At 29.0% G+C, this 24,674-nt stretch overlaps 5 protein-coding genes across 8 annotated transcripts; 2 read left to right on the top strand and 3 right to left on the bottom strand.

Moving 5' to 3' along the window:
• Position 1: 1 nt before the first annotated feature.
• On the top strand, positions 2 to 1,892 carry LOC130673631 (protein POLR1D-like). Its single transcript, XM_057478724.1, has 2 exons — positions 2 to 139; positions 1,476 to 1,892. Exons 1-2 carry the CDS (start codon positions 117 to 119, stop codon positions 1,690 to 1,692), a joined length of 240 nt encoding a protein of 79 aa, XP_057334707.1. The 5' UTR covers positions 2 to 116; the 3' UTR covers positions 1,693 to 1,892.
• LOC130673603 (carnitine O-palmitoyltransferase 1, liver isoform) lies at positions 1,740 to 8,170 on the bottom strand. Of its 2 annotated transcripts, none has more exons than XM_057478680.1 (9): positions 8,030 to 8,170; positions 7,716 to 7,852; positions 6,774 to 7,050; positions 5,434 to 6,162; positions 4,300 to 4,433; positions 3,968 to 4,033; positions 3,403 to 3,511; positions 2,568 to 3,197; positions 1,740 to 2,432 (listed from the first exon to the last, which is right to left on the bottom strand). In XM_057478680.1, the coding sequence occupies exons 1-9, from the start codon at positions 8,168 to 8,170 to the stop codon at positions 2,325 to 2,327; spliced, it is 2,331 nt and encodes a 776-aa protein (XP_057334663.1). In that variant the 3' UTR covers positions 1,740 to 2,324. The 2 variants fall into 2 exon arrangements, with proteins under 2 accessions (XP_057334663.1, XP_057334662.1); XM_057478679.1 differs by lacking the exon at positions 3,968 to 4,033 and adding an exon at positions 3,718 to 3,783.
• Positions 8,171 to 11,505: 3,335 nt separating this feature from the next.
• On the top strand, positions 11,506 to 13,879 carry LOC130673607 (negative elongation factor D). Its single transcript, XM_057478689.1, has 4 exons — positions 11,506 to 11,666; positions 11,869 to 12,044; positions 12,106 to 13,637; positions 13,740 to 13,879. Exons 2-4 carry the CDS (start codon positions 11,869 to 11,871, stop codon positions 13,772 to 13,774), a joined length of 1,743 nt encoding a protein of 580 aa, XP_057334672.1. The 5' UTR covers positions 11,506 to 11,666; the 3' UTR covers positions 13,775 to 13,879.
• Positions 13,662 to 15,509, bottom strand: LOC130673632 (protein stunted-like). Of its 3 annotated transcripts, none has more exons than XM_057478726.1 (4): positions 15,351 to 15,509; positions 14,993 to 15,123; positions 14,857 to 14,882; positions 13,662 to 13,936 (listed from the first exon to the last, which is right to left on the bottom strand). In XM_057478726.1, the coding sequence occupies exons 1-3, from the start codon at positions 15,377 to 15,379 to the stop codon at positions 14,869 to 14,871; spliced, it is 174 nt and encodes a 57-aa protein (XP_057334709.1). In that variant the 5' UTR covers positions 15,380 to 15,509; the 3' UTR covers positions 13,662 to 13,936; positions 14,857 to 14,868. The 3 variants fall into 3 exon arrangements, with proteins under 3 accessions (XP_057334709.1, XP_057334708.1, XP_057334710.1); XM_057478725.1 differs by having other exon boundaries at positions 14,860 to 14,882; XM_057478727.1 differs by lacking the exon at positions 14,857 to 14,882.
• Positions 15,510 to 15,528: 19 nt separating this feature from the next.
• On the bottom strand, positions 15,529 to 19,221 carry LOC130673602 (PMS1 protein homolog 1-like). The gene is made up of 7 exons (XM_057478677.1): positions 18,969 to 19,221; positions 18,778 to 18,898; positions 18,535 to 18,699; positions 16,702 to 18,050; positions 16,453 to 16,573; positions 15,849 to 16,372; positions 15,529 to 15,762 (listed from the first exon to the last, which is right to left on the bottom strand). The coding sequence occupies exons 1-7, from the start codon at positions 19,104 to 19,106 to the stop codon at positions 15,655 to 15,657; spliced, it is 2,526 nt and encodes an 841-aa protein (XP_057334660.1). The 5' UTR covers positions 19,107 to 19,221; the 3' UTR covers positions 15,529 to 15,654.
• Positions 19,222 to 24,674: the final 5,453 nt, after the last annotated feature.

Genomic DNA, 24,674 nt, shown 5'->3' with positions numbered 1-24,674 from the left:
ATGACGATGGCGCCGCCATTCAAAAAATTATTTTAGGTTCGCTGCCTTGTGGTAATGGTTAGATAAACAACTTTGCAAGTCAATAACAAATTATTTTGGTGTGTTAATTAATAATAATGGATGAAGAAACATTAAACAGGTAATTTTAATTCATAAATTTGAATTTTTATAATTAATTAGATTTTTTTTAAAAGGGATATAATTTTTTGTTTTATTGACATTAAATGTTTTATATATAAAAATAGTTATAGAAAATTTATGTATGATATATTTGTTAAATCATATTATTTATATACATATGGATCAATATTATTAAAATTAATTAATAATTAAAATTAATTATTTATGAACCAGGTCCAGTTTCTGGATCTTTAGAATTTAAAAAATCAAATCGAGTAATAGGGTGTGAATGTGGCAGACATCAGACAAATTTAAAGGTATAAATAAATAGAGTAAATAATTTAAAAAATAATTATTTTAAAAAATGCACTTATTAATTTTGAAATCTTTTGAATGCGCATTTTTTTCAAATTTTAATTTATTAATTATTTACTCTACTTATTAATAATTTAAATTTTGTCTGATGTCTGCCACATGTACACTCATAGTAGTTGTCAATTAAATTTAAATTTATCCTCCACTAATTTTAAATAAATGTTTTTATTCAAAACTAATTAATTTAAATATAACGAGATTTTTTTTTTAATGATCACACGACAACTGATCCCACCGACTAAATTCAACTGACAACTGGTTCAACTGATCTTCTAAATGATGATACTGAAGTTAGCCGACGTCCAATAATTTTTGGATTTTTTTTTAAACAATAAATTATTAAAAAAAAAATATTTGTAACAATTGCACCTATAGTTTATTAAATTTTCTACATCTGCATATTTTTATTTTTTTTTCAAATTAAGTTGTTCAAACAAAAATTCAAAAATTTTTAATTGTCTGCTAACTTCTGGATCATTTCTAAATGAGTAAATGTAGCTGACATACGACAATTTTTAAATTACACATAAAAAAATTAAGCAATTTTAAAAAATGCATCTACTGAATTTTGAATTGTCTAAACATGTATTTTTTTATTTTTATTTTATATACATTTTAATTTATTATTTTAAAGTTTTAAAAATTGTCAGATGTCCACTAACTTTACTATCATTCTTCTAATTCATCAGTTTCATCAAGATTTTCATAACTTTAATCATCATCCTCCAAAATCATCTTTATTATTTTCAACCTCATGTCGATGGGATCAGATGTCAGTGGGATCACTTGTGGTATAAAATTCTTGGGATCAGTTGACCGCACATCAAAAATTTGTCGTCTTTTTAAAAGCCATTTCTATTTTATTTTAAAATTGTCTCTGTCTCGGGTAAATTTTATTTATCTATTTAAAAATTAAAAAAATTTCTAATTCATATCTCTGGTGAATTAAAGCAATTAATCATAATTATTATTATTAATAGACTAGCTGCTGAAGCGCTAATTGAAGAGGCCAAAGTAGGAGCAAGAAGAGCCGAAGTTATGGGACCAAGTGGTTGGATAAAACCCAAAGAGACAGTGAACAAAAGATTTTTACACTCGACAATACGTAACGTCATAATATCAAATAAGCACCGGCACAAAGACAGCAAATCCAGTAGCAACGATCGTGACAGTTCCAGATCGAGTAAAAAAAATTAATTAAGTAAAAAAAAATTAGTTAATAAATAAGTGCAGTCTTAATAAGAAACATTTAAACTAGATTTATTTTTTCTATAAAAAAGATGATAACAAATTGTTAATTTCATTAATATATATATACAAAGATACATATATACTCATATATGTAATTTTTTAATTTCACTTTTAACCAGTCACCAATTATATATATATAAAAATATTTATATATTTATATGTAAATATATCCATATTTATAACGATTTTATTAAATTTAACTTTTAATTGTTAACAGACTTTATTCCAAAAATTTTTTATATAAAATAATGTATATAACTAAAGTATTTATTTATTTATTTATTTTTTTTTGCATTGATAGGTTGCTCAGATCGAGTCTCATAAAATTTATCGCAATATATTAAACTAATAAATAAAAAAATTTATAAAAACAAATCAAATAACAAATTTCTTATAGTTATCGAATAAAAATTTAAAATAAATATATATATATTTACATTTATTAAATTATATTGCGAGCTGGAAACACGGTTTTAATCTCGATCTATCTGTGCGTTGTTAATAATTATTGTAATAATAGTAATAATAATAATAATAAAACAATAGAGAACCAATTAATATTAATAAACTTTAATTCATTAATTAACTGATCCATTTTTTTGATGCTTTAATTTCTTGACAGACATCATGAGATCTTTTATATCAGCTAGTGCTTTTTCTATATTTCTGGCAAATCTTGATGAGTCCTTGAAATAATAAAATATATATGATTAATTTATTGCTAATTAATGAAAATCCAGTCCCCGTTTTTGTAAAAAATATTTTTTTAAGGGAACTGGGGACTGATTATTTTATTTATTTGAATAAAAAACAAAACTTACTGTAGCTGGTGAACTAGTTTTGCTGGAAATATGAAAAAATATAAGATCTTCACCGGCTATAATATAAGAAACTCCGTAGCCATCATCAGCAACTGGACCGAAACCCCCGCCAGCAGAAATACACTTGGGAAACTTTTTCAAATCCAACTTGGGCGTCTGGCCATGAGGGGTCTGAGACGTTGACAGTTTCCAGGGCTCACTCAGCACTTCCTTCAGAAACGGAGAGTCAACTTCCAAGTATTTCGAGACGACATACAAGCAGAACAGATGTCTGTCAATTCCCTTTCCGCACATGGCTTCCTGATAACCGCGTTGGTGCTGCAGCGCCGCGGCCTTCAGCAGCTCGTACCGCTCATTGATATCAGAAGACTCATTCTCCATTGACTTTACCCATTTCGCAGACTCAATAGTACACGGACGTACTGTTTCTGTTCGGCCTTCTCTGAACAAACGGGTCATCGAGGCTTCGTAAGTCAAACTGAATTTACCCGCGTCTCGGTAGTACGCCAGCTGCAAAGCCATTTGAATATACGCGTCCGGAGACATTGAACATGTCTTCATAAATCCTTTTCCATAGTTGTCATGAACGTAAATACGCAGATCTACATCATTTAATAATTTATGTGCATCCTAAAAAAAAATCAATTAATTTATTAATTTAAATTTTTGAAATTCAATTCCAGTTCCCGCGCTTACTCAATTTATTTAAATAAATTTTTTTGCGTCACTGCCAATAAATTTTTTGTAATCTGTGTCAACTAAAATTACTGATGACGAATAATTACTAGGAATTTATAATCAGTTACTAGTAATATTAAAAAAAAAATGAAGATACCTCAGCTGCACGATTTATCACATCGATACATTCTGGAGTAAGATCCCATTGCAATCTCGTTGGTGTCAATGTAAACTCAGGTGTACCTGCTGTATGACCATCTTTATATCTATTTATAATAATAATTATCAAGATATATAAATATGTATATGTATATAAAGCTTAATAGATATTTAATTGAATGTTAAATGTTAGGTCATAGCTGTAGTTGATGAAAACGAAGCGATAAAAACAAAACAATTTAAAATAATAAACGGACAACGAGGAGTAATGAATGCAAGTTGAGGATTTAAAGAATAGTGCAAAGAAAATTACCCATCTTCAAATACGTCACTGCCAATAACGTATTCCCACATAGCACCCATCACAGGAGCATCGGCCCTGACAAGCATAAACGATCAAGTTAAGCAGTTATCAGACAATCGTTATTTGTTTTTATATATTTATATATATCACGTTCGCGGATGTTAAATTTAAACATTAAGTAGAGAATTTTTACACGCGCTGAAGCATAGATTGCAGTAAGAGGTTTATAAATAAAGGTCGTCGGCTAATTATTTCTTACATGTTGGCACTAGCTTCTTCAGCTACTAGAGTCTCCCATAAATGCGACATCACTGCAGCATCAGCCCTGCTCATTTTATTTTCACAGATCGATAATTATAATTAAATTTAAATAAATTCAGAAATTTTTTTTTTTTCCCAATCAGTTGAGTTTAAAAATTTGTGTACGTTGACGTTCAAAAAATTATTGATGGTAAATTTATAGCTGGGGCTCCATACAATTTAAATTTTAAAATTATTATTTAGAGTTGGTTATTAAAAACCGATGGAGCCCGACTTGTATATAAGTACCATTATTATTTTTTAAAATAGAAGTAATTAATTAGTGCTTACCAAGAATGCTCGGCATTAAAGCCGATACGCCCATTGGTACCGATGCAGAGAGTAAATGATTTATCGAACCATCTGTCGTATCCTTTTCCGTGCAATAGAATTCTTCCGTACTGGTCTAATTTTTCTGGACGTTCCTGCCAGCAAATAATAATAATAGTAGTAATTTATTAATTAATTATAAATTGTATGCCCAACTTATACGACTTTGGAAATATTTAAAATAAATATGACTTGTGGGTACTCGTATGAAAGGAAATTTCCTTCTTTTTTCTGACACAGACTTGAAAGTTCCAAAATTTTGATTAGGAATTTAAAATATGAATGAGTCATACTTATACGACTTTGGAAACATTGAAAATAAATATGACTTGTAGGTACTCGTTTGAAAGGAAATTTCCTTGTTTATTCTGATATAGACTTGAAAGTTCCAAAATTTTGATTAGGAATTTAAAATATGAATGAGTCATACTTATACGACTTTGAAAACATTGAAAATAAATATGACTTGTAGGTACTCGTTTGAAAGGAAATTTCCTTCTTTTTTCTGACACAGACTTGAAAGTTCCAAAATTTTGATTAGGAATTTAAAATATGAATGAGTCATACTTATACGACTTTGGAAACATTGAAAATAAATATGACTTGTGGGTACTCGTTTGAAAGGAAATTTCCTTCTTTTTTCTGACACAGACTTGAAAGTTCCAAAATTTTGATTAGGAATTTAAAATATGAATGAGTCATACTTATACGACTTTGGAAACATTGAAAATAAATATGACTTGTGGGTACTCGTTTGAAAGGAAATTTCCTTCTTTTTTCTGACACAGACTTGAAAGTTCCAGAATTTTGATTAGGAATTTAAAATATGAATGAGTCATACTTATACGACTTTGAAAACATTGAAAATAAATATGACTTGTAGGTACTCGTTTGAAAGGAAATTTCCTTCTTTATTCTGATATAGACTTGAAAATTCTAAAATTTTCAGTAGGAATTTAAAATATGATCGGGTCCAACTTATATGACTTTGGAAATATTAAAAATAAATATGACTTGTGGGTACTCGTTAAAAGGAAATTTTCTGCTCTACTTAAATATCAACTCCAAATTATAAAATATAAAAAAATAACTTACAGGATCATACTCATAAGGAACATCATCAAGTACGACAACAAAAGCAGACTTTTCAATTAAATCCAGTGAAATTCTATTAGTGCCTTTAGCAAAATATTCACCACGTGCTTTGGCCCAAGTGGTTCGATCAGTAGCAGTCAGTGCTGCTAATTTTTCTTCACCATTACCAGGCTCCGATTCATGAGTCATAATATAATTAATTTGCTGTTCAATTTCACAGGCCGTCAAAATTCTATTTTTATAATAAATCATAACTTTATAATAACGTCCTTTGTGATAAATAACAATATGCTTAGCGTCATTGTAGTGTACTATTTTGTCAGTCTCAATTCCAGGAATCCTCGTGGTATTAAACAATCTTTCGTACTGCCAGGAGCACAGAGGTACTAGACCCTGTAATTTAATCGGCTCCAATTCTTGACGTTCGATACTACGTCTGTACTGTAAACACAAGTGAATAATACTAGCAGCACGTGCAGCTTGTACGTCTATTGGATGCATAAGAATCGCATCAATACCATAGAAATTTGAATTGACCATTATCGGAGATCTACCGCGTAAGTAAACGTACTCCTCCCACCAATCAGACACGTAGTTACTTGACCACCAGGATTTTAATATCAAATACCGCTGTAATTTAACGGCGATCCCTTGTTCGAATTCTTTTGCCAGTTTCTCCATACGCAAATAATTCTCGTCGTCTACCAGCGGTCTTATACTTCGTAAATACTGTAAAATAAATGTGTAATATATTTAATATTAATTATTTATAATTCACCCTAAAGTGACACCGGATGCCATTTTGACCCCAGAATATTTTAAATCGAATTTTTTTTAATTTTCCCGCTAAAAATACGACTTGCAAACTCAATTTATTTCTTTGAAAAATTTAAAATTCAATGGCGCGAACTTGAATAAAAAAAAAAATTCCATCCAATTCAATGGTCACTGACGGTCAGAATTTTTTAGACACGCGTATGATAAATATAAAATTTCTACGGTTCCTTTTTTTTTCAATGAGAAAAAAAAGATCAAAGTTGAAGTTTTGTCGAAAAAATAAAAAATGCGTTCCAAAGTTTATTCAAAAATAAATTTTGAAAAATCATCGAGTATTTGTAATTTTTCCTCGCCGGGGTCAAACTGTCACCGTCATTTCACGAACGTGCGTCACTTAGGGTGAATAAAACTGCACAAACAATTAAAATATGTTAATTAAAACCTGTCAAAAATTTACGAGAACAATACCACAAATATAAAAAAAAAAATTCCCATTGGATTAATACGCGAACTTATTACTCACTAAAGATTTAACGATTTATAAGGATGAGAAAAACTCTAACCCTAGACGTGGTTTCCTCGACCGAAGGTAGCGGCAACCTCGGCAACGACCCTTGGAAACTGTACAGCATCGGCTTGTTCCACCCGGACAGTAATTTAACCAACAGAACCCATATTTTTGTTGGCAGAGAGACTTTCCCACCAGGACCACGCGACTCGTACATCCATCCCTTGTACATCAGCAGCAATTTCAGGCAGTAGCGGAGTGTGTAGATGACTGCCAGCCACAGCAATACGCCCACGACAACCGATGCCACCAGATGCGCTGATATAGACGACCTGATAATTTTAATTTATCATCAATCACTCCACGTGTTTGACCAAGACTCCGGAGTCAGTATCAAGACCCCTAGCTGCTAGTGTCTTTTTCTACATATGCCTTTCACAAGTTCCTGTATCAAGAAACTTATGTCGAGATTTGTGTATGTCTTGCTCATGATATCGTACGTAAGAGTATCAAAGACATCTTGAACACTTGCAATGAAATGGTATCTGACGCATTTCTTGCACCAGTAATTTACGGCAGGTACTTACGCATGACTTGCTTAAGATCTGTTCAATTCAAAGTCAATTTTGAATCTTGGCCAGATCTTGAGCAACTATTTTCAACTGTAGTCTTCCTTCAGAATTGAGTTATAATCTGGCGCGAATTTCTTATGTAAGACTTGCAATTTAAATTTGGTCACAAGTTCTGCACCCGACTCAGTACGGTGTTGGAAAAAAATGCTCGATTGTGGTGCAGCACCACACTGATTACTGTGCGGAACCTGATTGAGTCGGGTGCAGAACAGGAACCAGTCAGGTTCCAATCTTTCTGTACAGCAAAACACATACGTAAAAAAAGACACTAGCACCTATCGATCTTAAGAGCAGACTTGCTCAAGAATTTATAAAAATTGTTATAGGCAATCAATCAATAAATTTATTTAGTAATTAATAGTTACCCAGAAACATAAGGAACGACTTTCTCAACAAGGTCATAGGGGACTTTGAATCCCGTGAAATGGATCGCCGCCACTATTCCTATTGTCAGCCACAAACTTTTCAACGACGCCGGGTAAATTCCAGTTTTTAAATTGTTCTGTAATAAGTAAACGAATTAATGATTTAATCAACGGTGAGTAATAACATGACATTGATTAGTCAACGCAAGTAAATTTTTTTCTTATTATTGTTATCAATTGTTTGTACAAAAGTAGGCTGTAAAAATATAGATAATAGATAACGACTAAATGTAAAAAAAAAATAAACAACTTACAGTAAATCGAAAAAATCTTTTCTTCCATGACCGTAATCCAGATTCCCATACAAGATGTAATACTTCTCGGTCAAAATTAACATCCCATCCTTCGTGGGTTATTGAGAAGCTGAAGGCGACCGCTGAATGTGCTTCCGCCATACTTGCCTTTTATTCTGCAAAGTGAAAGCCGTTATTTAAAATCTTTTTTTAAAACTTCTATTTCCATAAATTTTTGAATTCGAATACCAGCTCGGCTAAAAATACCAGTCATTAAAAATAATAATAAAATTTTAGCGATTCAAAAAAACGAGTTCATGAACTCAGATAAAAATTTTTTTATCAAGATCTTTGGCCTTTGATCATGACTAGCCGCGGTCTAGACTCCACCTGACTAATTGTTAAATTAAATTACAATAAATAATTGATAACTGAGATATCAATTGATTAGATTTTAAATTAAACGTAATACAGATACCGGGAAATCTTAAGTGCGCATGTAATTTGATGAGATAAATATTTAAATTTATGTAGACATTCATTCAGAATAAATGTATACGTAAGACAAGTATGTACTTTGTCTAAAAAAAAAATGATAATAATAATAACGATATCATTTATTTGATATCGTAGTTATCGTGATTATAATTGCAGCGTGGAATTAAAATGATGATGTGTGGTTTTATATATTATATACACAAATATATAAATATATGTGTATATATATGTAGTAAGTGTTATGTTGAGGATGTGGCGTTGTGGACTTTGGACTTAAGAGCGTTGATGGGCCAATGATGCCAGTGTGGGTCATATTATTAGTGCTTCGGCCTTCGTTCAATCCCATGTCTGCTGCAGCTTGCACCTATTTATCATTAATATATATGTATATATATCTAATAACAATTACAATTACAATAGTAATAATACGTTTGTTAATTATTTTAATTCCATTCATTACTTCCTCTTACTTTGTTTATATTTTTGTACTTCCTAACAAAGGTATGGACTTGACCTATCATACATTTAAATTTAAATTTTTATCGTTTACTAACAAAGATAAAGATTTGTTTACATTATTAATTCAATAAATTAAACGTTTATTGATCTTCTGTTAATTTATTAAATATTATTGTAATTTATCAATTAATTATTTTAATTTATAAGTTTTTAACACAAAAAAATTTTTTTATACATTTTATGAGACACAAGGTCATTAGATATATATTTTATAGTATTTTACTCAGCTGATTAGTATGACTGTTGTTATTGTTTTTTTTTATAAGGAATTGAAAAAAAATTACGAGTTTTTTTATTAATATGAATAATTATGTAATTAAAAAAAAAGCGCTGAATATTTTGAGTGATAAATATGTAAACAAGTAGATATATGAAGATATAAAAATAAAAAATATAAATAGACATGGCAAGTGCATGTAAATAAATAATAAAATAAAATCCACGTGGTGGGAAGTCAAAAAATTACGAGTGTATCAGATATGACAGATTTTAAATTATAAATAAGTGTGTAAATAATTTTTAAAAAAATATTTGAAAAAAATGCACTTGTTAATTTTTCAATTTTTTAAATGCGCATTTTTTAAAAAATTTATTTTGTTAATTATTTACTCCATTTATTAATAATTTTAAATTTGACATCTGCTCCATTATGATACTGAAATTAGCCGAGGTCTAATAAATTTTGGATTTTTTTTTAAACAGTAAATTATAAAAAAAAAAATATTTGAAAAAAATGTACTTGTTAATTGAAGATTTTTTTAAATGCGCATTTTTTTAAAATTTTATTTTATTAATTATTTACTCCATTTATTAATAATTTTAAATTTTTTACGTCTGCTCCATTATGATACTGAAATAAGCGGACGTCTAATAAATTTAAAATTTTTTTTTAAACAATAAATTATAAAAAAAAAATATTTGAAAAAATTGCACCCATAGTTTTTTAAATTTTCTACATGCGCATTTTTTTATTTTTTAAAAAATTGTCAATTGTCTGCTAATTTAAAGATCATAAAAAATTACCGTAGATAAAATTGCAGTTGTAAAAAATAATCTTGACGTTTAAATAATTTGTAAGTTAGATTTTATTGTAATTAAAAAAAAAAATACAAAAAAAAAACTAGGCAGTAAAAACAGGTGGCTTTTACTTTTTTTACTTATTTTCCTTTCGCTAAACACTTTCTTTATTTTTTTATCGTAATTTTTTTTTTGTTCAATGCATGTATATTTATATAAATATATATATGTAATTGCGTAATGAATTTTTGGAGCTAAAAAAAAATTTAAAGAATAAGTTTAATAATAGAATGTATGAAGTATATATTAAATAAATAATAAATATGACTTACGAGTGTTAAAGATGAACCAGCTGGTCACTCTTAAGTTTTTCTCTCGTATTTTAGTACTCGCAATAATGGAGTACGTTTAGATACTTGTTGTAAAAAATCATTTAATTGTTTAACTTTATAAATTTTGAATTTTTTTTATTAATTACCTTAATTATTTTTGTTTTAATTGTCTATTAATGAAGTAAATTTATCGACATATGCACTTAATATTATTTTATTAAAACGTTTTAATTACGATAATTAGAGCTGAGTTTTAAATGAACGTTTCTGACGAAAGCGCTGAGCTGAACTGATGCCTGAAGTCTGGCTTTGGAGGAAGAACGAGAATCAAACTCACGGTTACGATGCAGCCTCACATACACACTTTGATACCGAGTGTATACAAGAAACTCGCGATAAAAAGAGACACAATGCAACGTTTAAAACATATACTAACACCAAGTAACGGCAGAAAGTCCCGTGTCTTGTGTCATTTTTAAGTTTTTTTTTAAATGTTCACGGGAAATTCAGTTTTGAATTTATATTTTTAGGCGCGGAATTATTTTATGGAAATTTGATTATTAATTTTTAAATAAATTTTAATTACTGTTATAATTTCTATGTATATTACATGTAATTCAAATTAATAAATAATATATTTGTAGATATATATGAAAGGTAAATTTATATATTTTATTCTTGGCTGTAACACAATCCCACACGCGATTCATTTTATTCGGATAAATTCGTAACCGTTCGGTTTTAAATGCTCGTGATTACGCGCGCTGTCATTTAAATATTTTCGCGCGGTTTTTTTTTGCGTCAATTAAATATTTAAATATATAAATTAATATATTATCATATATATTTATAAATTTATATATTAGTATTTATAAATATAATTTTAATTAATTAATCATACAATTAAAAAAATTAAAAATTATTTTCAAATTACGCGCGAAAAATTTAAAATATTTTTAATGGTATAAATTTAATTTTTAAAATTCGTAATAATGAGTAATTATTTAATTGTGTTAATTAATTATAATTTTTTTTTTTTTTTCCTCCGCTAGGTTGTACCCCAGCTGGCCTTTGCGCATGCCCGCACAGCCAATGCAATAAAAAAAAAAATTGAAGAGTAATTTAAATATTTGAAACTAGGTGGCGTGAAATTAAATACAAAAATTGGAGGTTAGAGTTTTTGTTGATCAAATGTGCTCGTAAATTGTGAATTTAGTTCATTTATAAAAGTAATAATCAATTATTTAATAAATTTCATTATTTATTTTAATAAAAAATAAAACCCGTACCAGGTAATTAATATATATTTTTAATTTTGTCGTTAATTCTAATAAACATTAAATTTACTCCGTTGTTTACATCCGCTATTAATTAAAAATAGACAATTATCAATTATTTATTAATAAATTCTATAATTATACTGATAAATTAATTTTGAAAGGAAGTAATTATCTAATTAGTTGATTTTAAATAAATTATTTGTGTTAAAAACAGATGGCAAATGATTACGATGATGATAGAGCGGGCTGGAGAGATGACATGCATCGTGGAGATGATCCAGCCAGTGAAGAAGTACTCGATAATCCACAGGAAGTACTCCAGCAATGTCTGGATAAATTTAAAACACCAGATTACATAATGGAGCCGGGAATATTTACTCAGCTTAAAAGGTAACGTTTTAAAAAATTTATTATAATTATTCGTCACTATTAATTATTGTTATTTAATTAGATATTTTCAAACCGGAGGAAATCCTGAACAAGTAATAGAATTGTTGTCACAAAATTACACAGCATGTGCGCAAATGGCGAATCTGCTTGCCGAGTGGTTAATTTTAGCAGGCGTCAAAGTGACAGATGTCCAAGCGATGGTAGAAAATAATCTGAAGGACATGATTCTGAAGACATTCGATCCCAAGAAAGCTGATAAGATTTTTACCGAAGAAGGAGAAACGCCTGCGTGGCTGACGGAAATGATACAGCATCCGACATGGAGGTCGTTGATTTACCGTCTAGCTGAGGAATATCCCGACTGTCTTATGTTGAATTTCACCATAAAGTTGATATCCGATGCCGGTTTCCAAGGAGAAATCACCAGTATCTCAACAGCCGCACAGCAGATCGAAGTGTTCTCCCGTGTTCTGAAGACCGCGATCGCTGGGTTCCTTCAAAACACCGAGAACTGGCAGAACAGTATCCAAGAATGTGCTAAAATGGTTTGTCATGGTCAGCATACGTACGTGTACAGCCAAGTCTTGCTACAGATTTTAGCACAGGAGCCACGTGGTGGGTTCATGATGAAGAGACTGTCTCAAGAGATCACCAAGTGCGCACAGCAGAACCGACATGATGTCACGCCGATAACAATGGCGTTGAATGGCGCAGCTGGTAGTCCAGCAGCATGTCAAGCATTGACCTCAATGCTGTCAAGAAATACTCTAAATCCTGCTGATATCTCTGTCCTGTACCGACATTACTCATCAGCAGAGCCACCGCCAATTGAACTAGTGAGAAATCCCCAGTTTCTTGAACTACTTGTTGATGTTCTGTTCAAACCCAGTGTTAAAATAAATCCTGAGCATAAGTCCAAGTACATTTACTTACTTGCCTACGCGGCGAGTGTCTGCGAGACCCCACCCAAGAAAGGGAACGCGAGAAAATTAAATAAGGACGAGTTAAAAACGACGATCCAAGCTATCGAGAAGGTCCACAATATCTGTAATATCAACAAGGGATCAACGGAGCTGGTTGCTGAGCTAAATACTCTGTACCAAGTGATACGTTTTCCCGTAGTCAGTGTTGGGATCATCAGATGGGTAGAGTGTACCGTCACTGAGCCTTCGTACTTTAAACTGAGCACCGAGCACTGCCCGATTCATCTCGCGTTGCTGGATGAAGTTGTCACTTGCCACCACTTACTCCACCCCAAGGTCCTGCAGCTGCTGGTCCAACTGTTTGAGAGCAAGCAAGATGAGCTGGAGATCTTGGTCCAGTTGGAGATGAAGAAGATGTTGATCGATAGGATGGTCAATCTACTGAGTCGCGGGTGCGTGGTACCGGTTGTCTGCTACATAAAACAGTGCTGGCAGAAGGGTGATACTGACATCTCTTTAATCAGGTACTTTGTTACCGAAGTACTCGAAGCTATCGCTCCGCCCTACACTTTGGAGTTCGTCCAGTTATTTTTGCCGATGGTCGAGAATGACGAGATAACTGGAACCATGCGCGGGGACGGTGACAACGATCTTGTTTCGGAATTTATCGGTAAGTTTATTGCAATAAATAAAATTTATTATAAATTTTAATAATTGATATTTATATTTTATTTATTTATTTATTAACTTATGTGTTTATACATGATTTTAGTTCACTGCAAAGCCCATTGTCCGGTTGTAAGATGACGAATTTAATTATTTAATTAATTTATGGTGGCCAAAATTTATTAATTACCATTGTGGATGGTAATATATATATGTATATCCTTTAATAATTTATATTAATGGTAATTATGGTGTGGGATGAGTGAAGTTCTCTACCGATCTGCGATGCTGTTTATGTGGCTTCTGAACAAACAAAAAAAGAAGTGTATAATATTAATAAATAAGTTAATAAATGTTATTAATAATAGTAAAACTTTGTTAGACATTAAATCATTCACATAATTATTTTTAAATATTTTATATCACGTGCATTTTAAATCAAGGTCTGCTTCAGTCGAAAGAATTTCAGGCAAATAAAATTTCACGGGTTTAAAATCATTCACTCCTGCCTCTGGATTAATTTTTCTGATTTAAACTCCGTTATAATTTTATTCGTTTCGACTGACAGATATTTTAATGATCCTGAAGTTAACAGACAAATAGTAATTTTCGGATTTTTTTTTTCAAAAAATCAATTACAAAAATACGAAAACTAAAAATAGGCACACGTAGAAAATTTAAAAAATTACAGGTGCAATTTTTTCAAATATTTTTTTTTAATAGTTTGTCATCTAAAAAAAAATCCAAAAATTATTATACGTCTGCTAACTTCAGTATCATGATATTTTAATTATAAATTTCAATGCAGGTAATTAGTAAATATTTTTAAAACGGGATAAAACATGACTTCAGATTCGGTGTTGGTAGCGCGAGCCTTTGGCTCCAGCAGCCAAACCCTCGTCATAGTCAGGGTTACCAACTAATTTTTTTTATCTCGGACATAGCCGAGGAAAACCGAATGAACACTTTCTGGAGTCTTGTCTGAAATCCTGTTATTTTATCCCACGAGTGTGAATGTAAATGACAAGGGAATTTTTTAAATTTTTGAATAAATAAATAAAAATTTTAATTCATGAAAAATCCATACGCGCATTTTTTTAAAATTCATAAAATGTCTGATGTCTGGTACATTCACACTCATTTTTATTTCTTGTCATACAATTTCAAATTAATTAGGAAAATAACTCTGTTAAATTTTCACACTTTTCAATTATTCAAAAACTTACTCGATGTATTCAAATTTTTTCGGCTAGAAAATTAAATTATGAACTTAGCATTTATATTTAATTACTAATTAATCAGATAATTTAATTTATATAAATAATGATAGTGATTATTGTAATTAGAATGAGTACTTACTGACTGGTTTCCCATCTTTCCATAGCGTAAATTTAACACTAGAGTCCTCACGTTTTGCAGCAGCAGTACGGAACTCTGCCTTCAGTGCCTGGCGCACTAATTTAGCAGCAATTTGTGAGAAGTTGATGTAACTAGAAGTAATTTATTTATATTTATTTAGTCTCTCATGATTCTTCAAGTAGTAATTACTCAAATTAATATCCTAATTACGGGAGTTTAATTCAGAAATACGGAAAAATTATCTGAGCAAACTACAATTTGATAGGTTACATAATTTCATGGATTGTCAGATATAATTTGGGTTAATTATTTCATTAATTAATTAAAAAGTTTGAGGATTATTTAAATAAGTTCTTACTTTAATCCAGCTTGTCTCCACGCAGCCATTTTTTAATTTATTTTATTTATTAAACTTTTTTACTCAACTCGACACCAATTTATGGAGAAATTGATCTTGATGGTTATGGAACAGCAGAAACTGTACATCAGTTATTTTTTTTTTATTATCGACTTGAGTCACGATAAGGAAGAAATTTAAAAAACGGCGGGAAAATTTAAATCTCTTTATTTAAAAATTTCAAAACTTCTGGTTTATTATTAATTAAAAAATATATTTTATAATTAAAAATTTTTTAAATATTTAAAATGTGGTGATAAAATTTTTAAGAGACATCCATATTTTGTAAATCATAAATATGGTTTAAAATATTTGGATCTTCTTTCTCTTCGATCCATTGTTTGAAATATTTTTCAATCTTTTTTAAATTTCCCTGAAAAAAAAATTATTGATTTATTGACAACGTAATTAAGATTGCAAGAGTAATTAAGAATTAAAATAATAATTAAATTTTATTACCTTACTAGCTTGGCGCTCATTTTCATTTAAATTCAAATCATCAAAAAATTTATTTAAACTAAACCCCCAAATCCGCGTATTTGTTTTAGCCAAATAAATATCATCATTTAGTTTACCAATAATATAATAATTATTCTCAATACCCAATCGATTTCCGTCTCCATTACAATCCCTCACTGTATCAATACTTATTTCAAAAGGTACCACCGTCGCTAACTTCAAATCCTTGTTACTCCCACTTTCCTCACTCTCCTCATCTCCACTTTTTTTCCCAGATCCAGATCTCTGTCCCAATTTCTGCTTCAACATCTTCATCAGCCTGCTCTTATTATCTTCCTTCTCCTTCTCCGAGACCTGTGATCTTCTTTTCTGACTCCGGTTACCGATGCTCGTGTCCAGAGTGAAATTATGCCCGCGACCGAGCTCGCGGTAATGTTGCCGTTCGCCAGGACTCAGGAGTCTCCATTTCTCAGCCAACTTAGCAGCCATCTCTACTGGATTCAGCACCGGATTCTCATGCAGTACTAAAATAAACCCATCAAAATTAACAATCATCAATAATTCATTAATAATAATAATAATAATTTTTAAAAAATTAACAAACTCTGTGCAGTATTTGCCCGGCAAAAAATTTGAAATCCGCTGTCTACTGTCTCTGTTCTACTCTGGCTTTTATTTTTCGTACTTACAGGACTCGGTCTACCAATTTGTACATTTGTGCCGCCCTAAAATTAATTTAAATATTTAAATTTTTAAATTATCGAGTACATTTTTAAATTCCCGCTCTTGTCTGTCAATTTCATTTGAATTTTACAAACAAGTTCTTGGTTTCTATTCATTAATTTATAAATACCTGTATCGGTAATTGACCTTTACTCCATTGCGATAAAGTATATTGAGGTTTACTAGATGTATCAGATGTATTTTCATTAAAATCAGATATATTACTAAATATATCTGATATATCATCAGTTGAATCAGGTGTAATTCTATTGATCTCCGGAGTATTATCAATTGAATCAGATGTAATTCTATTTATTTCCGGAGTATTATCAGTTGAATCAGGTGTCATCTTATTGATTTCCGGAGTATTATCAATTGAATCAGGTACAATAAATATATCAGGTATCTTAGATGTATTTAAATTATCACTAGATATACTTTTGATTCTTTTTTCCAACAGTTCCATGTCTTCAAGACTTATCGATGGCTTGTCATCTATTTCCTGCGTACAAAAATCCTCACCGATATCAATAACCGGCACTTGACTCAAAGTATCTTCTTCCATTGCTGTTTCTCCATTACTCTCAGTCATTACTCTCTCACTAGCAACTTCATTATCTCTATTAATTACTTTGTCTGCACCAATTACCGGCCCTTCGACTTCTTTAAAAACTTTATTTCTCAAATTATTTTCCTTGTCATCATCAGAAGCTAATTTACTTTTCTTCAATGAACTTTTTGAATTTTTTTTGGTCAACTTCCGTTTCTTGTTACTGATTTCTTCCTCTGTCTCGCTGTCATTGAAAGTCGAATCAAAATAAGCGGGTGAAGTTATGTCATTTGAATTTTGAAATTTATCTTCATCATTTATTTCTTCTTCTTCTTTTTCCAGGCCGTAGTAATTAATCATCAGCTTTTTGATGATATCTAAAATACCCGTTTGATTAATCATCAGTACTTTGACTTTGTTGGGCTCTAAATTGACATCAATTTCAGCCGGTGACACACAAATGCTGAGAAAAAAACACATTTTCCCCTTAGCCAATTTGCCTTTAAAATAATCAGACATTATTTTGACAACCGGTTTCTCAAACTCTTCATAAAAAACCGGGCGCTTGTTTATAAACACATGGCAATTATCAGAACTACAGACTTCCGATACCTCCAACAATTCTTTTTTTGGTACCGTCAGCTCAATTTTCATTTTATCATCACTGTATGTCATAAATTCGTAATTTGAAACAAATTTCCTGCCAAATATTTCAACCAAACATTCTTTGTAATCTGCCTTCTTGTGTTTCATTAAAAAATTTTTGGAATCAACCGTAAAAGTAATCGATACTTCCGGGCAACAAATACTGTAGTCCACCAGCCATTTTTTAATTGTTTTTATATCTTTGTTAGCAGTCTTAGGGTCAGTTATGACTTGTCTCCGTACCGGAATATTGAAAAATAAATTTTCGGCTCTTACTGTCGTACCTGAAATTAAATAATAAAAAATTTTACTAGTAAATGTCACGAGTGTGAATTTCTGTGATACTGAAGTCAGCCGACGTCTAATAATTTTTCGATTTTTTTTTAACAATAAATTATAAAAAAAAAAACTTTTTTAAAAAGTGCACTCATAGTTTTTAAAATTTTCTACATGTATATTTTTTTTTCTTTTTTTTTTTTTTGTTATTAATTTGTTGAAAAAAATAATCCAGAAATTTTTAAATGTCTGTTAATTTCAGGATCATGAATTTAGCAGGCAGACAAATTTAAAATATTAAATAAATAGGGTAAATAGTTAAAAAAAAAAATGCACTTATAAATTTCAAAATTTTGTAAATGCGCATTTTTTTAAAACTTAATTTTATTAATTATTTACTCTATTTATTAATAATTTAAAATTTGACGTCTGCTACATTCACACTCATGTAAATGTCAACGATAAATTAAAAAAATAATTAAATTTAATTACCTAAGGAGCGATGGCAATGCTGGGCTACAGTGACAACTCCATTATGATCCAAAGTATAACATCTAGCAGCATCATCTTCAATTGTTCTTGTCATTACTTGAACTTTTGACACTTTACAAATAGCACTGAGCGCTTCACCACGAAATCCGTATGTCGTTAATGATTCTAAGGCAATTAATCATTAATTATTAATTAATTGTCAATATTTATGACCAGTAATTACTATTAGTATTTATTTGTTACCTAGTTCACTGAAGTTTGATAGTTTAGACGTATAACCCTGGAGTGCCATGAATGCTGAGCTTGTTGATGATATGCCGGCTCCATTATCCTTCACTTCAATTGATGACAGCCCTTTATTTTTCTTGAATAATTAATTTTTTAATGAATTTATTAATTTTTAATGAATTAATTAAATAATTAAATGTACTTACAAGTGAAACTTCAATATTATTAGCACCGGCATCAAGAGAATTTTCAACGAGTTCTTTGACGACACCAAAAACTGACGTTATTACTTGAGATGTTGTTAATTTTTTAACAGTATTTTTATCAAGTGCTTTAATTGACATTATTTAACTTTAATTACTATTATTTAATTAATTAAAACCATTAAAAATTTAATTATCGCTGATAAAAACTTTAGGAGCTTACAGATGTTTACAAACATTCGAATGATCTGAAGTTGGCCGCAAGTTTAAATTTTTGAATTAAAAAGTAAATTTAATATTGGATTTATTAATGAAGTTTTGGTTAATTAATTTACTGATTAACATAAATTAATGTAAGTAATAATTTCTTTTATTAATTATTAACAATTATTTGGTAATATATGAAATTTTTAAAAAGCGCGGGAAAATTAATCTGTCAAGTGGCGGCCTCATTTTAAAAATTTAACTTACCGATAATTCCCGCGTAAATTTAAAATTTGAAATTGTTGAATTTGCAGATAATTAAACAATAAATTATTTAAAAAAAAAAATTATGAAAATAAAAAAAAATAATGACTAAATTTTTGAAAATTAAAAAAAAAATGAAGTAAATAAATAAGCAGACGAATTAATTATTAATTAATAAAATAAAATAAATAAACGTGTGAATAAAAATTGAAGGTCATGAATAAAAAAATTTCCGTAATATGGAAATCGATTTTAAATATTTAATCACCAAATAAATACTTATACAAATATTATTATAACAAAAACCGGTAAGTAGTTAACGTAATAATGAAATTATAATCGATATAATAAAATAAAAAAATATATATTTTTGATACTTGATAATAATGATGATAGTAAATAAATTTAAAAAGGACACTAAAAAATAAATAATAAATTTGGCTGTAAATCTAGTCAAGGATGACACAGTTAGTCGACATTTTTATTTGCATTGACAAATAATCAATAAACGATCCATGGACTTGGTTATTTACCACCGATTTATCCAAGTAGGCCATGGTTCCTTGAAACACTGAAAATTATAAGGACATTATGTGTATGATGTCTATATATATTACGTAAGAAAACGAGTGATAAATACTTTAAATTAATTATAGATTCATTACGTGCCCAGTATCATTAGAATCTAATTAATCAATCGATTTAAAAATTTGTCATTTTCTCTTTTTTTTTATTTCAACGAAAACGCGACGAGAAAATTACAAATTTTTTCACTTTTTAAAAATTTGAATTTTTTCGCACTGGAAAAATAAAAACCTTCGGGTTAAAATTTTTTTTACAGAAAAAAAATAAATAAATGAAATATTTATTGCGGCTTACAATTACAGACTTCTACATATGTTAAAATATATACATATATATATTATGTAATTATTGGTAAAATTTGTTCACGTGTTAAAACGTGAAATGATTATTGTTAATTTCAATGCCAATCATTTTTTTAAAATTTTGCAACCATGTCATCGACTGGAAAATTTTAAATTTATTTATTTATATATATATGAATATATAAGTGTTTTATTTTAAAAAATATTACGGTATTTATTTTTTTATTCATTCGAATGAATTAATTAATAAAATTATTTAGTAACAAGCTGTCAAAAATTTACGACACTCAAATATTGTAAATGCTCGGTGCGTTTCATACAATCGTGCTTTCATTACACAATTTAAACTCTTAACACTGTTACAATTTAATTATTTCTCAGAATATATATTTGTACTGAGTACTGACGTCTACTGGAATTTAAATAGTTGTCGCTTTTTTTTTCAAATTTAATTTGTGACATCGGTGAATTTCCTGGTGACAAAACACAAAGATCGACGATAACAAAAAAATTTCGAGATTAGATCGAGAAATTTTTTAAGGAAAATTTTTTACGGTTCATTTAAATCAGTAAGGGTTTGTGCCTTTTTTATGTTCAGAAAAAAGGTTCAAGGTTGAAAGATCAGGTATAAATTTTGAGAATAGAATTTAAAAAAAAAAATTTGGAATTTTTTTTTATGGAAAAAATAAATGTGGGAAAATAATAATTTGAAATAATCGGGAATTAAATAGATAAGTAGTAAGTAAATATTTAACTTTTTGTTTTGTTCAATTACTAGAATAATTGATTGATTGTATCAACAGTGATTTATTGTCTCAGTGATATTTTCCATAAATTTATTGGCTGTGGAAATTTTATGGACGAGCACTTAGCAGATTAAATCAAATATAATAGCACTAATAATGTGAAAACAAAACGATAATTTTATTTGACTTTTAAGAATTATTAACCAGCATTTGCAGAACGGATGTCCTGGGTATCAATTAGGATATCAAGAGCAATCGGCGAGTCGCTTCCTCGAAATAAAAAAAAATAATAAAAGTATAGAGTTCCGGTTAAATTTGCATTTGTGAATTATTATGTAAGCAAGATGTACTTCCGGCTCATCAGATGCAGTTTTTATGCTATTTATCGTGTCTTCTACTAAGATTTATAGATTAATTATTTTATAGTATATTCTACTGTTTCGTTTATTCAAATTTTACTTGCTCATAAATAATAAAACTTACGTTCACTGTTTAATTAAATTTTTTCTTTATCGTATCTTGCAAAACTCGCAACAATATTTTCGCGATAACTTTCAGTGTACTGTCTAATTAATTAACTTACAATAGTTTTAAACCATTTATAAATATATAAGTATGTGCACTTGCTTTTTAGTCGCAATAAAATAATTATACTGAAGTTAGCCGACGTCTAATAATTTTTGGATTTTTTAAAAAACGATAAATTAAAAAAAAAAAAATATTTGAAAAAATTGCACTTATAGTCTTTTTAATTTTCTACATGTGCATTTTTTCAGTTTCTTTTTTTCTTCAAATTTAATTGTTCAAAATAAAATCCTAAAATTTTTAATTGTCTGCTAACTTCTGGATCATAAGTTAGCAGACAGTTAAAGAGTATCGAATTTTTGTTTCAACGACTTAATTTAAAAAAAAAAATAAATATAAAAATATGCACATGCAGAAAATTCAATAAACTATAGGTGCAATTTTTCAAAATATTTTTTTTTTAATAATTTATCGTTTAAAAAAAATCCAAAAATTATTGGACGCCGGCTAACTTCAGTATCATAAAAAATATTCTTGCATTTTTTTTTATTTACACATCTGGGGATTGGAAAAAAAATTTTTAATTCTTTACAGTATCAATTTTCTAAACAAATATATAAGTATATACATAAACTTTTGTAAAAACTAAAAATTTACGTATAAAAATAAAAATTACTAATTAAAGAACTTTCTTAAGCTTTCATTTAATTATAATAAAAAAATATATATATTAATAATTAACAGTTACAGTGACTTAGAAATAATTTCACTTAACATGTGACTGTTAATACATATTACGAGTAAGTAAACATTTAATTATTTACTCTCGTGCTCAGAAGAGTAAATTTCCTAAGACATTTATTCATATTATTATCATTATTGTTACTCATTACTCATTACTATAAATTTTCAAAAACAATAAACAGAATTGTCGGATAAATTTGATTATTAAAAAAAAAAATTAATAATAATACATATATTTATATATATTATTATTATTCTTATTACTTTGTATGAATCCAATAAATAAAATTTATTATTACAGAATGTGTAACACGGTTTTTATATCGCGTTATTGTCACTTTTAACTGTCACCGCGATCGCAATAAATCGCGATCCACAGACAATTTAAATACAATCGCAATACTCATCTGGTAAATTTAAAAAGTTATGCCACAAAGAGAAGAACTAAATTAATATTCTTTGAGTTTAAAAATATTCGCCACCGCCTTCATTATTATTCTCATTGTCATTTTTTTTTTTATTCAAATTAATGAATATATTTTTTACGTCATATATTTTAACAGCAGATTTGAGATTTATCTAAATTGATAAATGACGTTTGGATGCTGGTGTGACGTCTACGGTCTGTTAAATAAAAGTAAAAGCAGTTGAGCATGTTGAAAAATAAAAAACGTCTGTTGAGTCACGAGTTTAGACAGCCGTCATGTATTTGACGGTATTAAAACTCCCAGCGAGTTTAACTGCCAACTAGACGCAACTGGATTTATCCAGGTTCATGTGGGAAATCCCGAGGGAGAAGGGACTAATTTTTATGGGGACATTTGTAAACATTGAAGATATTTTGCTTAATTGTCTCCAATAAAACGGACACGCGCTACTCCATTACCCGTTCGTCCAACTAAACACAACAATTAAATTTTAAATTTCCAGTCACGAGTTCTGACGCTCATTCATTTCATACATTTTTTATTTCACTTAAATTCTTCCTCAGTTAATTTAGACGATTTTGTTTTTTCTTTTACAGGAGATCGGAAACTAACCACGGGCAAGATTTAAATCTTTTTAGATCTTGATGAGGGTCGACTGGTATTTTTTGGTCTCAGCTCAGTAGGACCTTTTGTGTCTACTGTTATCTTTACACAATACTTAGGATTTTAAATTTCTTGTAATATATATAATATCACTTCTTATTTGATTTATCTTTCATCGAAATTTAAAAAATTTACTACTGTAAAAAATTTCCTGATAAATTGAACACCTGTTTTTTTTTTTTTTTAATTAAATACTTTAATTTAATTAGTATTTAATTTGTGTTTTTAATAGAATTTATTGACCTATTCTTGTATATAAAATATGTAAACAAGTTTTTTTTTTTTATTTGCGATAAACAAAAATTTTCAAGTTTTACGCAAAAGAATTTCATTTATTATTTTTTTTCCTTGTGTCAATTAAATTTTTATTATTATTAAAAAAAAAAAGTCTCGATAATAAAATATCAGGAAATTTATGTCAACAATATGACTAAGAATTTTAACACATTTTTCCCGTTATACTCAAGTAGTTTTAAATATAAATTAACATACTTTATTACAACCTTTTTAAATAAAAAATATTACGACAAAATTAAATTTTTTTTTAAATTCAAATTTTCCGCGCTTTGGAAAAAAATAAAAAAATTTGAATTTTTCCGCGGAAAAAATTTGAATATTTAATTAAAAATAAAAAATTTTAAATTAAAAATGAGTGACAAAGTAATCTCACGTTTTCCAGAGCACAGTAAAAATAAAAATGAATTAAAAAATATCCGTAAGATGAAATCAGGATTTACATGGCAGTAAATAATTGTCATGAAAGATTGGCACATTAGCTTAGTTATCAGTTATCAGGATTGATTTAGTGTCTTTTTAAAAGTTGACAAACAAACATAACAGTGCTGAGATGAATAAAGACCAAGAAAAATAAAACTGTAAAAAAAAATAAACTGCACAAGAGAATCAAGAACGTACTTTAGTTGTTTAGCTACGAATCCTTGGGTTGGTTGCGTGATACGCGGTGCTTTACGATTTGTTTGACCGTGACGATGCAAAAGGCTCATACCTCCACGGCAATCTGACACCGTGAGTGACAATCTTACTGAGTAATAAGAGCACGATAACGTTCTTGTGCATTAAAGACCGCGTTAAAGAGTAGTAGTGCAAACATCATTACTGCAATTTTAAATTTAATTATAATTACAATTACAATTACAATTACAATTACAATTAAAATTACAATTATGACAAAACAACTACTACTATTTTACAAAAAATTTTTTTTTTACCGCCTATAAATAATTACCC

This window comes from Microplitis mediator, chromosome 8, assembly GCF_029852145.1.
Source record: "Microplitis mediator isolate UGA2020A chromosome 8, iyMicMedi2.1, whole genome shotgun sequence".
In the NCBI taxonomy this organism is placed as follows: domain Eukaryota; kingdom Metazoa; phylum Arthropoda; class Insecta; order Hymenoptera; family Braconidae; genus Microplitis; species Microplitis mediator.
This window is presented reverse-complemented; position numbering and strand designations above follow the sequence as displayed.

Excerpts from the sequence above, each read along its gene's own strand:
- LOC130673631 (XM_057478724.1), top strand. The coding sequence starts at position 117 with ATGGATGAAGAAACATTAAACAG. Across the intron at positions 140-1,475 it reads GATGAAGAAACATTAAACAG|ACTAGCTGCTGAAGCGCTAA; the intron begins GTAATTTTAATT and ends TATTATTAATAG.
- LOC130673603 (XM_057478680.1), bottom strand. The coding sequence starts at position 8,170 with ATGGCGGAAGCACATTCAGCGGTCGCCTTCAGCTTCTCAATAACCCAC. Across the intron at positions 3,512-3,967 it reads GAAGAAGCTAGTGCCAACAT|ATATAAAGATGGTCATACAG; the intron begins GTAAGAAATAAT and ends TATTATAAATAG. Across the intron at positions 3,198-3,402 it reads TGATAAATCGTGCAGCTGAG|GATGCACATAAATTATTAAA; the intron begins GTATCTTCATTT and ends ATTTTTTTTTAG.
- LOC130673607 (XM_057478689.1), top strand. The coding sequence starts at position 11,869 with ATGGCAAATGATTACGATGATGATAGAGCGGGCTGGAGAGATGACATG. Across the intron at positions 12,045-12,105 it reads ATATTTACTCAGCTTAAAAG|ATATTTTCAAACCGGAGGAA; the intron begins GTAACGTTTTAA and ends TTATTTAATTAG. Across the intron at positions 13,638-13,739 it reads TCTTGTTTCGGAATTTATCG|TTCACTGCAAAGCCCATTGT; the intron begins GTAAGTTTATTG and ends ACATGATTTTAG.
- LOC130673632 (XM_057478726.1), bottom strand. The coding sequence starts at position 15,379 with ATGGCTGCGTGGAGACAAGCTGGATTAAA. Across the intron at positions 15,124-15,350 it reads TGGAGACAAGCTGGATTAAA|TTACATCAACTTCTCACAAA; the intron begins GTAAGAACTTAT and ends AATTACTTCTAG.
- LOC130673602 (XM_057478677.1), bottom strand. The coding sequence starts at position 19,106 with ATGTCAATTAAAGCACTTGATAAAAATACTGTTAAAAAATTAACAACA. Across the intron at positions 18,899-18,968 it reads ATAATATTGAAGTTTCACTT|AAAAATAAAGGGCTGTCATC; the intron begins GTAAGTACATTT and ends TAATTATTCAAG. Across the intron at positions 18,051-18,534 it reads GCATTGCCATCGCTCCTTAG|GTACGACAGTAAGAGCCGAA; the intron begins GTAATTAAATTT and ends ATTTAATTTCAG.